This window comes from Nyctereutes procyonoides, unplaced genomic scaffold, assembly GCF_905146905.1.
Source record: "Nyctereutes procyonoides isolate TBG_1078 unplaced genomic scaffold, NYPRO_anot_genome, whole genome shotgun sequence".
NCBI lineage: Eukaryota > Metazoa > Chordata > Mammalia > Carnivora > Canidae > Nyctereutes > Nyctereutes procyonoides.
In genome coordinates, this window is record NW_026575125.1 from 72,926,751 (window position 1) to 72,942,210 (window position 15,460).

The following is a 15,460-nucleotide window of genomic DNA, read 5'->3' on the forward strand; positions in this document are numbered from 1 at the left end:
CCAAGTATAAGTGTATTATTATTTAAGTATGTCTTTACTTTGGTTATTAATTGATTGATATGTTTGCAGCTCCCACATTCGGGACATATATATTAATGATTGTTAAGTCCTCTTGTTGGATAGATCCTTTAAGTATGATATAGTGTCCCTCTTCATCTCTCATTACAGTCTTCGGAATAAACTTTAGTTTATCTGATATAAGGATGGCTACCCCTGCTTTCTTTTGAGGACCATTTGAATGGTAAATGGTTCTCCAACCTTTTATTTTCATGCTGTAGGTGTCCTTCTGTCTAAAATGAGTCTCTTGTAGACAGCAAATAGATGGATCCTGCTTTTTTTTGGGGGGGGGTCCTGCTTTTTTATCCAGTCTGAAACCCTGCGCCTTTCGATGGGGTCATTAAGCCCGTTCACATTCAAAGTTACTATTGAAAGGTATGAGTTTAGTGTCATCATGATACCTATTCAGTCCCTGTTTTTGTGGATTGTTCCATTGTACTTCCTCTTAAAGAAGAATTTTAATAGTCCCTCTTAAAATTTCTTGCAGAGCTGATTTGCTGGTCACATATTCTTTTAGTCCTGCCTGTCTTGGAAGCTCTTTATCTCTCCTTCCATTTTGAATGAGAGCCTTGGTGGATAAAGTATTCTTGGCTGCATGTTCTTCTCATTTAGGACCCTGAATATATCCTGCCAGCCCTTTCTGGCCTGCCAGGTCTCTGTAGAGAGGTCTGCTGTAATCCTAATGTTTCTCCCCATAAAAGTTAGAGATTTCTTGTCTCTTGCTGCTTTAAGGAGCTTCTCTTTATCTTTGGAATTTGCTAGCTTCACTATTAAATGTCGAGGTGTTGAGCGGTTTTTATTGATTATAGGGGGGGATCTCTCTATTTTATTTCCTGGATCTGAATGGCTGTTTCCCTTCCCAGATTAGGAACGTTTTCATCTATGATTTACTCAAATCCATATTCTGGACCTCTGTCCCTTTTGGCACTCTGGGGTACCCCAATTAAACGTAGGTTTTTCTTCCTCAGGCTGTCATTTATGTCCCTTAATCTATCCTCATGATCTTTTGTTTTTTCTCTTTTTTCCTCAGTTTCCCTCTTTGCCATCAACTTGTCTTCTATGTAACTCACTCGTTCTTCTACTTCGTTAACCCTCGGTATTAGGACCTCTAGTTTGGATTGCATCTCATTTAATTGATTTTTAATTTCTGCCTGATTAGATCTAAATTCTGCAGTCATGAAGTCTCTTGAGTCCTTTATGCTTTTTTGTAGAGCCACCAGTAGCTTTATAGGTTTTTGATGACTGCTTCAATTTCCTCCCTGGTTATCAGCCTGTTCAGGTTTTCTGTTTCTTCCTGTTCCAGTTTTGGTAGTTTGTTCTTCTGAATTGGCTTTCTGACATTGAATTGTAATCCAGATTTTGGAACTCTGTGGGAGAGAGGACTGTTTCTGATTCTTTTGAGGTGAGTTTTTCCTTCTAGTCATTTTGCTGAGTGCAGAGTGGCCAAAAACAATTTGTATTGGTAAAAGGAGAAAAAGAGAGAAGAGAAGAAATGAAAAAGAAAAAAGGGGAAAAAAGAGAAGAAAAAAGGGGGGGAGGAAGCAAACAGAAATAAAAAAACAAGGGGAGTATCCTCTGATTCTGTATACTGTAAATCCCTCGACTTCCCCTGGAACTTTCCGGTGCTGCTTGGTCAATATTTTGTTTTTCCCCTGTCGGTCTAGCTGGTCTTTTGGGGTAGGGGCCTGCTCTGCTGATTTTCAGGTGTCAGCACTTGGGGAAGCTGCTCAGCACCCAGCCTGGTGAAGGGCTCAGTGAAAGTTGTTTAACCTGTTTATCCTGTGAGGCCACTGTGAGGCTCAGTGGGTGTTGTTTATCCTGGGAGGCCCCAGGAGGAACAACAACAGTGGCAGCCGCCAGGTGTCCAGGCCTGGAGTCAGCTTCCGGAGTAACTACAGACCTCTCAGTCTGCAGGGGCCTGGATGCTCCAGGGGCGTGGTCCGCTGATCTGCTCAGTTCGTTGCCTGGCGGCAGGAGTGTCCTTGCTGCACTGTTGGATTTGCGCTCCGGCCGGGAAGCCCCCTCTCTGCGGAGCCTCCACCGAGCCCCTCCGAGCTGCTCCCGGGCTCAGCAGTGGGCGCACTGCAGCCCTTGAGGGAGCTCAGCCTGTGTGTCTTGCTCTCCCCGGGGCACAGGTGCTCTGTTAGTGTCCCTGGGAGCCTGAGTGTCCCCGCCCCTCCTGGGATCCTGCTCTAACTCCCTGCGAACGCTTTTCTGTCCGGGAAGATTGGTGAAGCCCCTGATTCTCCTGGACGGGGCTTTCTTGGGGCTTTCCTGTCCTGGGTGGGGGCTCTCGCCCCAGCCCTACCCCACTCCTCGCCGGGCCCCTCCCCTTTGGATGCCTTTTGTTTCTTTATAACCCCCCCCCCCCCCGTCTTCCTACCTTGATAGAAACGTGAATTCTTCTCACTGTGGCATTCCAGCTGTTCTTTCTTTTTTTTTCTTTTAAAAATTTATTTATGATAGTTGCAGAGAGAGAGAGAGGCAGAGAGAGAAGCAGGCTCCATGCACTGGGAGCCCGACGTGGGATTCGATCCTGGGTCTCCAGGATCGCGCCCTGGGCCAAAGTCAGGCGCTAAACCGCTGCGCCACCCAGGGATCCCCCAGCTCTTCTTTCTTTAAATCTCAAGCCGAAGGGCAGCCTAGGTGGCTCAGCGGTTTAGCGCTGCCTTCAATCTGGGCCTGATCCTGGAGATCTGGGATCACGTCCCACGTCGGGCTCCCTGCATGGAGCCTGCTTCTCCCTCTGCCTATGTCTCTGCCTCTCTCTCTCTCTCTCTCTCTCTCTGTGTGTCTCTCAAGAATAAATAAATAAAATCTTTAAAAAAATAAATCTCAAGTCGAATTTGTAGGTGTTAAGGATGATTTGAAGGTTATCTAGGTAATTTGGTGGGGACAGGTGACTTGGGGACCTTACTCTTCTGCCATCTTGCCCCGCCTCCTTTTAAAAATTATTTTATTTATTTATTCATGAGAGACAGAGAGAGAGAGAGAGAGAGAGGCAGAGACATAGGCAGAGGGAGAAGTAGGCTTCATGCAGAAAGCCTGATGTGGGACTCAATCCTGGAACTCTGGGATCATGCCCAGAGTCAAAGGCAGATGCTCTACCGCTGAGCTACCCAGGCGTCCTTTTATTAAGCTTTTAAATTGCAAAAGATTGGGGCACCAGTGTTGCTCAGTGGGTTGGCCATCTGCTTTTAGCTCAGGGTGTGTGTGATCCTGGGGTCCTGAGATCGAGCCTTGATTTAGGCTCCCTACTCAGTGGCGAGTTAGTTTCTCCCTTTATTTCTCCCTTTGTGCTTTCCATCTCTCTCTTTCCCTCTCAAATCAATAATTAAATAAAATCTTTAAAGAAAAAGCCAAAGATTTACATGATCTGAAGAGAAACTGGAGTATAGTTTATGAGGCTTTTAATAACTTATTACCTTAGCTATTGTATAGCTTGATATCCAGCTTAATGTAATAATTAATATTTTTAGAAATCTATTAAAATATTTTCACCTTTTCAGTGTTTAGCCAATTGTGTCTATCAGTAAAGAAGCTTTATCATTGAATTTTGAATGAGAAAATCCCACAAATCTACTGTAACAGTGCAATTCTCATTGTGGCATCTTAATTTTCTAATTTTTGTCCATATTGATTTGTGTTTCCTATATAATAACAAAACAGTGGACATAAATTTATAGATCAGAATATAAAGTTAGTCAAATATAGTCAAATATCTAGTCATAGTCCATATGGGATCCCTGGGTGGCACAGCGGTTTAGCGCCTGTCTTTGGCCCAGGGCGCGATCCTGGAGACCCGGGATTGAATCCCACGTCGGGCTCCCGGTGCATGGAGCCTGCTTCTCCTTCTGCCTGTGTCTCTGCCTCTCTCTCTGTGTGTGTGTGACTATCATAAATAAATAAAAATTTAAAAAAAATCTAGTCATAGTCCATAGATGTTAAAACAATTAAATTTTTTTCTATTATTTCTAATCTTTTTTTAAAGATTTTATTTATTCATGAGAGAAAGAGAGAAAGGAGGCAGAGACAGGTGGAGGGAGAAGCAGGCTCTCCACAGGAGCCCAATGTGGGACTCAATCCTGGATCATCCCTGAGTCAAAGGCAGATGCTCTACCACTGAGCCACCCAGGCATCCCTGTTATTTCTAATTTGTGTCTTTGTAGGAATAGATAACTATATTGATCATCTTCATAATACAGATTTCTTTATTCTCTTGGCATACATTTCCAGGAACGAAGTTACTGGATGAAAGGAAATTTTGAACATTTTTTATGACCTTGTTACATACTGGTATTCTTTTGCCGTACACAGTTCTTTGAGGGAAGATGGCTATAATGGGTAGAGTACTTAAATAACAAGGATCTGGCAGCCATGGAGAAAGAATTGGGGTCTGGGAGATGAGACCAGAGAAGACCGACTAGGAGAATAAAGTAATCTCAGAGATTTGAAGGCCTGGACTAAGGTAGTTACAGTGGGATTGGAAGGAAATGGAAAAGTTGGATATTTTGAAAAGAAAAAAATGATAGGAATTGGTGACGAAGTAAAGCATGAAGGACACAAGATGACTTTATGATTTCTAGCTTGGTATGTTAAAGGAACTGGGGATATTTTGCCTGGAGGAAAACAGACTATGATTTTGTGGTCCCCTTCAAATAATTGATTGATTGTCCCATGGAAAGAGAAGAAGCCTATTTGGCTTTAGGAGATAAGATTAGATACAGGGCAGTATCTTTTTTTAATTTATTTTATTTTTTTATTGGAGTTCAATTTGCCAACATATAGCTTATTACCCAGTGCTCATCCCGTCAAGTGCCCCTCCTCAGGGCCTGTCACCCAGTTCCCCCAACCCACTGACCACCTCCCTTTCCACTACCTCTTGTTCATTTCCCAGAGTTAGGTGTCTCTCATCTTCTGTCATCCTCACTGATATTTTCACTCCTTTCCCTTTTATTCCCTTTCACTATTTTTTATATTCACCAAATGAATGAGACCATATAGTGTTTGTCCTTCTCTGATTGACTTATTTCACTCAGCATACTACCCTCCAGTTCCATCCACATCGAAGCAAATGGCGGGTATTTGTCATTTCTAATGGGTGAGTAATATACCATTGTATACACAGACCACATCTTCTTTATCCATTCATCTTTCGATGGACACTGAGACTCTTTCCACAGTTTGGCTATTGTGGACATTGCTGCTATAAACATCGGGGTGCAGGTGTCCCGGCATTTCACTGCATCTGTATCTTTGGGGTAAATCCCCAGCTGTGCAATTGCTGGGTCATAGGGCAGATCTATTTTGAACTCATTGAGGAACCTCCACACAGTTTTCCAGAGTGGCTGCACCAGTTCACATTCCCACCAACAGTGCAAGAAGGTTCTCCACATCCTCTCCAACATTTGTTGCTTCCTGTCTTGTTAATTTTCCCCATTCTCACTGGTGTGAGGTGGTATCTTATTGTGGTTTTGATTTGTATTTCCCTGATGGCCAGTGATGTGGAGCTTTTTCTCATGTGCTTGTGGGCCATGTCTATGTCTTCCTCTATGAGATTTCTGTTCATGTCTTTTGCCCATTTCATGATTGGATTGTTTGTTTCTTTGCTGTTGAGTTTAATAAGTTCTTTATAGATCTTGAATACTAGCCCTTTATCTGATAGGTCATTTGCAAACATCTTTTCCCATTCTGTAGGTTGTCTTTTAGTTTTGTTGACTGTATCTTTTGCTGGGCAGAAGCTTTTTATCTTGATAAAGTCCTAATAATTCATTTTTGCTTTTGTTTCCCTTTCCTTCATAGATGTATCTTGAAAGATGTTGCTGTGACCAAGCTCAAAAAGCATGTTGCCTGTGTTCTCCTCTAGGATTTTGATGGAATCTTGTCTCACATTTAGATCTTTCATGCATTTTGAGTTGATCTTTGTGTATGGTATAAGAGAGTGGTCTAGTTTCATTCTTCTGCATTGGCTGTCCAATTTTCCCAGCACCATTTCTTGAAGAGACTGTCCTTTTTCCAGTGGATCGTCTTTGTTGTTTTATCGAATATTAGTTGACCATAGAGTTGAGGGGCTGTTTGTGGATTCTCTATTCTGTTCCATTGATCTATGTGTCTGTTTTTGGGCCAGTACCACACTGTCTTGATGATCACAGCTTTGTAGTACAACCTGAAACCTGGCATTGTGATGTCCCCAACTATGGTTTTCTTTTTTAATATTCCTCTGGCTATTCGGGGTCTTTTTTGATTCCACACAAATCTTAAGGTGATTTGTTCCAGCTCTCTGAAGAAATTTATGGTATTTTTAAAAAGATTTATTTATTTATTTATTTATTTATTTATTTATTTATTTATTTATTTATGATAGACAGAGAGAGAGAGAGAGAGAGGCAGAGACACAGGCAGAGGGAGAAGCAGGCTCCATGCTGGGAGCCCAACGCGGGACTGGATCCCGGGACTCCAGGATTCCTCCCTGGGCCAAAGGCAGGCGCTAAACTGCTGAGTCACCCAGGGATCCCCAAGTTCATGGTATTTTGATAGGGATTGCATTAAATGTGTAAATTGGGTAGCATTGACATTTTCACAATATTAATTTTTCCAATCCATGAGCATGGAATATTTTTCCATCTCTTTGTGTCTTCCTCAATTTCTTTCAGAAGTGTTCTGTAGTTTTTAGGGTATAGTTAGTTTACCTCTTTGGTTAGAGTTTATTCCTAGGTATCTTATGGTTTTGGGTGTAATTGTAAATGGGATTGACTCCTTAATTTCTTTCTTCAGTCTCATTGTTAGTGTATAGAAATGCCAGTGATTTCTGGGCATTGACCTTGTATCCTGCCACACTGCCGAATTGCTGTATGAGTTCTAGCAATCTTGGGGTGGAGTCTTTTGGGTTTTCTATATACAGTATCATGTCATCTGCGAAGAGCGAGAGTTTGAGTTCTTTGCCAATTTGAATGCCTTTTATTTCTTTTTGTTGCCTAGATACAGGGCAGTATTTTATTACAGGTAGAGCAGATTCAGAATGGAATAAATGACCTAAAAGACATATAAGACATAGTATATTTCTTGGTGTTAGAGTAGGTTAGACATAGGCTTAATGGCTGTATTTAACTGGGGATATTTATGTAGAGAAGGTTCATACATAGGGTAGATCTGTTTCTCAACTTTTTTTTAACCCATGTTTCTTATGAACATAAAAATCTCATTAATGTGTGGCAGGTTGATTCAAATAGGTGAGTAGGGAATAAAAAGATTTAAGTTTTCTGCGTATGACATAGTAATACTGACTACCTTTTCAAATGTTCAAATCCTTGATTGACACTAAAATAGAGCATTGTTTTAGGTGATTCCAAAATCACTTTCAACTTCAACATATTTATAATCTGAATTCAAGTTGTCAGTTTCTTTTTTTTTTAAATATTTTCTTTATTTACTCATGAGAGAGACCGAGAAACAGAGATACAGGCAGAGGGAGAAGCAGGCTCCATGCAGGGAGCCCGACGTGGGACTCGATCCCGGGACTCCAGGATCACGCTCTGGGCCGAAGGCAGGCACTAAACCGCTGAGCCACCCAGGGATCCCCCAAGTTGTCAGTTTCTTTAAAAGTATTTATTGAACTGTTCTATGACCTGAGCAGCCTATCATTGGAGATACTCAAATAGTATCTAGTACATTATTTGTTAAGGATATGTAATAAAGTTTTCCTGTATTAGGTTTTGGGATGATGTGGAGAGATTTCAAATTTATAGATTTATCCTCATGAATTCTCTGGGCACACCTCTGTCAAGACTGAGGTCCTTAGAAATGAAGCCAAAGCCTGAGAAAGGAAAGAATAAAATTGTTTGTTTTCTATACTTATGGAAGGTAAGATAAATTTTCGACCTTCAAAATGGGAGCAAAATGTAGTTGTGACACAGGTGAAAAGGATAGGGAACTCATTTCTTTAGCAACTTCAAAGGATCTCTGAGGGGAGACAGTAAGGAGTGGGTGATACTGTATTTGAAGATGTAATAATATGTTATAAATGGATGTCATTTAGAAAAACAAGAGTCGGGATCCCTGGGTGGCGCTGCGGTTTGGCGCCTGCCTTTGGCGCCCGGGATCGAATCCCACGTCGGGCTCCCGGTGCATGGAGCCTGTTTCTCCCTCTGCCTGTGTCTCTGCCTCTCTCTCTCTATCTGTGTGACTATCATAAAAAAAAAAAAATAAGAAAAACAAGAGTCTGTTACCGGGCTGATAAGCTGGGGCAGTCTTGTAGAGAAAATGTCAAAATAAACTTGAACTCAAATTCATTTGTCTCTTGGAGATTGATCAGGCTGGAGTAGTGGCTATTGTGTTCTGATATAAAACCCAATAGCTGGGTGCAGTCATCTCCATGGTCCCTTCCACCTCTAAGCTTCTGGTTTAATTTGTTAGTTCTCAACACTAAAGTGTGTGAATGATTTTGTGAATGATTTTTTTTTTTTTGTTTTGCTTTCTCAGAGTAGTGTTCTCCAGAGTCTGAAAGAACTACTGCAGAATTGGCTGTTGTGGCTTTCTGTGGACATTCACATGAAACCTGTGATGAACAGTCCTCTGTGAGTTATAACACTCCACAAGAGATGATCTGCACAAAAATTTTTCCTATAGAGTTTAATAGTGTGGCATGAGACCTTTTTGTAAATGCTTAGTCATGGTTTTCTAAAAAAAATTTTTTGTAAGGATTTTATTTATTTATTTGACAGAGAGAATGCACGAGCAGGGGGAGTGGCAGGCAGAGGGAGAAGGAGGCTCATTGTGAAGAGCCCAATGCAGGACTTGATCCCAGGATCCCAGGATCATGAACTGAGCCAAAGGCAGACACTCAACCACTGAACCACCCAGGAGTCCCAAAGATTTTATTTATTTGAGAGAGAGAGAGAGAGAGAGAGAGAGAGAGAGAGAGAGAGAGAGAGAGAAAGAGAGAATGAGTGGGGAGACGGGCAGAGTGAGTGGGAGAGGCAGACTTCCCACTGAGCCTGACTCAGGGCTTGATCCCAGGACCCGAAGGATCACGACCTGAGCTGAAGTCAGATGCTTAACTGACTGAGCCACCCAGATGCCCCTTAAAAATATTTTAATTGAAATATAGTTGATGTGCAATATTATATTAGTGTACGCCATAGTGATTTGACAATTCTATATATTACATAGTACTTACCATGAAAAATGTAGTTACCATCTGTTACCATAAAAAGTTACTGCTGTAATATTGACTGTATTTCCTATGCTTTACTTTTCATCCCTGTGACTTATTTTATAACTTGAAGTTATATCTCTTAATGCCCTTCACCTGTTTTGCCTCCCTCCCCAACTCTACACCTACATCTCTTCTGCCAGCCATCAGTTCGTTCTCTGTATTTATCAATCTGTTGGGGTTTTTTTGTTTCTTTATTCATTTGTTTTGTTTTTCCACATATAAGTGATATCATATGCTGTCTTTCTCTATCTGACTTATAAAAAATAAATAGTTCTTAATATCTTCAAATATCTAATCAGCAAATTCCCTATATATTTTTTAAAATTTCACGTCTCTTTATTTTTTTTTTATTTTTCTATTAAATATTTTATTTATTCATGAGAGACGCAGAGAAAGGCAGAGACATAGGCAGAGGGAGAAGCAGGCTCCTCACAGGGAGCCCAATGCGGGATTCGATCCCAATCCCCGGGATCACGCCCTGAGCCAAAGGCAGATGTTCAATCGCTGAGCCACCCAGGCGCCCCTCAAATTCCCTATGTTAATCAGTCATAGTCTTACTTTATAAGTGTAAGGATCCCTTAGCTTCAGTTGTATGTAGTTTGGTGGTTAGCTTGGTTAGATTACCTCCTACCTTCTTATGTGTTCTTATCCCTATAGTGATCTTCTACTTTGAGAAGAGCATGATGAATAGAAGCTTCTTGAGAGTTGCTTGGAAATTGTTTTTATTTTTTTTTTATTTTTTTTTATTTTTTTATTTTTTTATAAATTAATTTTTATTGGTGTTCAATTATTGGAAATTGTTTTTAGTTCTTCATATTCATTATTGCAGTGTGTCCATATCTTGTGTATGTCTGGTCACTTTTATTTTTTTAATTTTTAAAAAATAAAAAAAAATTAAAGATTTTTATTTATTTGAGAATGTGAGCAAGTGAGAGAGAGTGTGAGCCATGGGGGATGAGGTGCAGAGGGAAAAGGAGAAGCAGACTCCCCACTGAGCAGGCAGCCTGACAGGGGGCTCAATCCCAGTACTCCAGGATCATGACCTGAGCTGAAGGCAGGTACTTAACAGACTGAGCCACCCATGTGCCCCTGTCTGGTCACTTTTAGAAGGAAATAGAGCATTATGAGTAGTGAAAGCATATTATAAGGCTGTGCTTCTCGAAGTAAGGTCCTTGAACCAGTAACATCAGCATTATTGGGACCTTGTTAGAGACAGAAAGTCTCAGGCCTTACCCTACATCTGCTGAAGTAAACTCTGGAGGTAGGACCTAGTAATCTATGTTTTAACAAATGCTTTCGTAATTTTGGTGCTAGCTAAAGTTTGAGAACCACAATCATGAAGAAATTAAATGTTTAACCTCTTCAAACATTTCAATTTTATTAAGGATAGTATGTTGTGTTTATAATTTTCGACCAATTTGCAATGTAAGTCTTAACGCACCCTGATATAGGAGCCTTACAATTTCTATATTTCTAAAAATCCTAGGAGCCTTTTTAAAAGCCATAAATCTTGGGAGGCATTTTATTTTATTTTATTTTATTTTATTATTTATTTATTTATTTATTTATTTATTATTTATTTATTTAATTTTTTAAAGATTTTATTTATTTATTCATGAGAGACACAGAGAAGCAGAAACATAGGCAGAGGGAGAAGCAGGCTCCAAGAAGGGAGCCCCATGTGGGACTCCATCCTGGGATTCGATCCCGGGACTCCAGAATCATACCCTGAGCCAAAGGCGGAGGCTCAACCGCTGAGCCAACCCAGGTGCCCTTGGGAGGCATTTTAAAAGGAACTTTGTTTTCTAAAATTCTTAAACAAATGGACATAAATGCAGGTAACTTTAATGTCATAATACCATTTGGCATTATACAGGACTTTTTTGGGTGCAAAATGGTGGTTTTATTAAAACAATGGGACAGGACCCATGGACAGGAAGAGCTTCTGTCTATAATACAGTTCTTATGTTCTCAGTAACTTTTTTTATTTAGGATATATGGATGTAATGCCATGTCCCTCTCATATGACCATATGCCACATGACTGTCAAAGAGGGAGTAAATTGTAGTTGTAGATCACAAGGAGAGAAGATTAGGGAGCCATTCTCAGCAGTGGTTCTTCATTGGGCGTTTTTGGTTGGCACTGTGATTGGGAAGAGAGTGCTACCCTTATTTAGTAGGTGGGAGCCAAGGATGATCATTGTATTACTGTAGGAGTAGGAGGAAATCCTGAGTAGTGAATTGTTTCATCTAAAATGCCTCTGGCGTGGGGATCCCTGGGTGGCGCAGTAGTTTGGCGCCTGCCTTTGGCCCAGGGCGCGATCCTGGAGACCCGGGATCGAATCCCACGTCAGGCTCCCGGTGCATGGAGCCTGCTTCTCCCTCTGCCTATGTCTCTGCCTCTCTCTCTCTCTCTCTCTCTCTCTCTCTCTCTCTCTCTCTCATGTGACTATCATAAATAAATAAAAATTAAAAAAAATTAAAATGCCTCTGGTGTCCTGTGGAGAAAGACTTCGAAGGATGCTGTTCTGAGCAGTCATCATTGTTCAAATTATTTCAGACACATTTGTCAGGTGCTGCCAAAAACCATAGTTAAAACATAGTTTGCAAATGGCCAACTGAATATATGGATGCCCACCTATGTGAATGGTCTCCTAATATTTCCCTGCTCACTCTGGCACTGAGCCATCATAGTGGTGGGTAGTGGTAAGTCATCATCATTTCTCAGGCTTTATAACTATATGCTGTTCTTTATTTCTTGTGCATAACCATTGTTGGCTACCTAGATCAGAGAGTAAAGCTATGAAATCACATTTCTAGGTCTTTTCCTAATCCACTCAACAGTGGTTTGAAGAACAGGGTTGAGTAGGTGGATGAATTGAACCAATTATACCCGTGTGTGATTTAAAGAGACACAGTTCATTGATTTGGGAAGAATATAAAATATACACAGTGTGGTTTTTAGTGGAAGATAGAAAGATCCCCAAAATTAGAGTAATTGAGTTTTAGGATTGAAATGAGTTCCAGTTAAAGTGAAAATATTTTAAATAGAATTTTAGCTCTGGAATTCAGGTAAAACTGGGTCTTGATTTGTACACTTAGAAACTAATTTGCTAAATGCTGTGATTCCTGGACATTGGTAATATTATCTGTCTGGAGCTTAATCCTTTATTTCTCTGGTATTTATTTAGTAGAGTGGTTGCTGAGGATGTTCTGTGAGTTGATGTTAATGATTCCCTGGAGGGCTGTGTAGTTTTATGGCTAATTACTGTGGTTTAAAAAATGTCAATTATACTTTGGAGCACTGATTGTTTTCTGAAATCCTTAACTTTTTGCTATGTAATATTTACCTTTAGCTTGGAAATTGTGACAACTTTTGCAAATGTGGATCTGAATGTCATGGTTTCTTATTGCAGAGAGACAACTTTAGGTGGATCCATGAATTCTGTGTCTGAACTGATTCACTATGTAGGGTGGCTGTCCACTACTGCAATGCGCTTGGAAAGCAACAGTACTTTCTTGCTGCACTTTATTTTGGATTTCTATGAGAAGGTAGGTAGTACATATCCTGTTTTTCCTATTTAGATTTTTGTTGCTTTACTGCTCTGCGTTACTGCTCTATTATTTAAATTTTATGTACAACTGTTAGTTGGGTTTCGACCTTATTAGCATAGTTAAAATAAGCTACTTATTGTGAAGTTAATGATCATATTCTCACCTGAATAACTGATTTTCATAAAGTGGAGAAACAAAATGCTTTTTGTAAAGAGTTCAGGTACTGCTTTAATAAAAACATTCCCCTGAAGAATGCTGACCCTAGAGAGAAGTCTGTCTCTAGCATCACTATCACTTTTTGCTCATTCATTGTACATCCCAGACCCCTGGCAAAACCCAAAAATATGCTGTTGTTTCTTCAGCTCTCAACTTTTACCTTTTAACTGCCTTATTTCTCATAGTACCTGTAATTCTGGTCTTCGATTGTTTTATAGTATTTGATGTGAACAGAACTATTATCCTGAAGCTCCCACTAATCTCAGTTTTCCTGGCTTCCTCCCTGCACTAATTGTCTTTCTGTTATATAATTACATAGAAGCATGCTCTTTTGTTTTGCAGGTTGACAGCTAATATGGTAAATCAGTATTAATAGGACTTAAGGTAGAAGTGCTCCCTTCCCCTTTTTTCCCAACTTGAAGATCTCGTCCCAGAAAAAAAAAAATGGAATATTTTAGTAGTGACCTTGTAGAAATAATCCTCTATGGCAAGTTTGATGATTAGAGAGGTACATTTTTAAGCAGGCTGTGGCTACCTATTTATGAATCAGGCAGGTCCAAATCTTAGGTTCTATTATTGCTTATTCTCTATTGATAATTCTTTGGGTGAACTTGGTTGAGGGGTTCTGGGGGATAATCTATATACTGATGTTATCATTCTTCCTGAAAGGTGTGTGACATATATATAAATTATAACCTTCCATTGGTGGTATTATTTCCTCCGGGGATCTTCTATCCTGCTCTCCTCAGCCTAGATTCCAGTATCCTGAACCAGCTATGTTATATCATGCACAGGTACAAAGCATTTCTACCATTTTATAAATTAACATATCATACTTCTTTTTCAACTGTATAATAAATAACTTATAGATACACTAAAATAAACACTGTATATAATGTAATAAAATATTAAATACAATAAAACTATTTCCATTTTCTGCCAGAACCTATGGAAATAGGGATCGTGTCTCTCTTTTGTTTTTGTTTTTGTTTTTGTTTTTGTTTTTGTGTCTCTCTTTTGGTAATGACCTTCCAATATGGGACTATTTTAACTGTGTTTTTGAGATGTCACTGTAGGGGATATGGATTTAAAAAATTTCATCGTTGGGGTGTCTGGGTGGATCAGTCAGTTAAGCATCTGCCTTCTGCTGAGGTCATGATCCCAGAGTCCTGGGATTGAGCCCCACACCAGGCTTCCTGCTCAGCAGGATGTTTACTTCTCCCCTGCCTCGGCCCCTTCCCTGCTCATTCTCTCTCTCTCTCTCTCTCTCTCAAATAAATAAATAAAATATTTAAAAAAGAAAAGAATATATCTATTAAAAATAAGAAAAAATTCATAGTTAATGGGAATAAAGGGCACAGCATAGGGAATATAGTCAGTGATATAATAGCTTTGTGTGGTGACAGATGATAGCTACTGTGGTGAGCATAGCATAATGTATAGCCTTGTCAAATCACTGTGTTGCATAGTTGAAACTAATGTCACATTGTATGCCAGCTATACTCAAAATTTTTAAAAATTAAATATTCATAGCCAACAAGCACATGAGAAAATGCTCCACATCACTTGCCATCAGGGAAATACAAATCAAAACCACAAGGGGTGGTAGAAAGGGAGGTGGGCGGGGGGATGGGGTGTCTGGGTGACGGGCACTGAGGGGGGCACTTGACGGGATGAGCACTGACTGCTAAACTATATGTTGGCAAAACAGACTCTAATAAAAAATACAAAAAAAAGAGAGAACCTTTTGTGCAGGATGCCTGGGTGGCTCAGCGGTTGAGTGTCTGCCTTTGGCTCAGGGCGTGATCCTGGAGTCCCAGGATCGAGTCCCGCATCAGGCTCTCTACATGGAGCTTGCTTCTCCTCCCTCTTCCTATGTCTCTGCCTCTCTCTGTGTCTCTCTGAATAAATAAATAAAATCTTAAAAAAAGAATATTTGTGCAGTGGTACTGGTGCACTCAGTATCGTTCATTCTCATTGCTATGTCTTAAAGAAAAATTAGTCATTGGCTGATAACTAGTTTAGGTCTACTTAGCTTCTCTGATAAAAAGAACATTTTCTGGGAGATTAGGGGAACTATTGCCAGTTATATGAAACTGTAGGTACTATTTCTGATCTTCTCTAGTTCTTTCACTTATAGGCTGAAATTACCCTTTGTAGTCCACAAGAGTTGTAAACCCTTTTGGCATAATTTGTAAGATTATGTCAAGGTTAGAATGTTTGTAAACTAATTAAATATTTCCTAGGCAAGAAAAAAAATTTATAAGTTTCTCTTTTATCCTTCCTACTGTACTTTTTTCTGCATTAAGAAAATATGTTTTAAATCAGTGACTGCTTTTTTTTAAGTTTTATTTATTTATTTGAGAGAGAAAAAGAGCACGAGCAAGGGGAGGAGGGGAGGAGCACTAGAGGGAGAGGG

The 15,460-nt window shown here is 40.0% G+C and overlaps 1 protein-coding gene across 2 annotated transcripts in view; it reads left to right on the forward strand.

Moving 5' to 3' along the window:
• The window catches only part of CENPI (centromere protein I), a 73,212-nt gene that overhangs the window by 38,230 nt on the left and 19,522 nt on the right, over positions 1-15,460 (forward strand). For both annotated transcript variants that reach the window (XM_055338217.1, XM_055338218.1), the window contains exons 15-17: positions 8,536-8,630; positions 12,687-12,822; positions 13,711-13,835. In XM_055338217.1, coding sequence (XP_055194192.1) covers positions 8,536-8,630; positions 12,687-12,822; positions 13,711-13,835 — 356 coding nt within the window. The remainder of the gene's footprint in view (positions 1-8,535; positions 8,631-12,686; positions 12,823-13,710; positions 13,836-15,460) is intronic.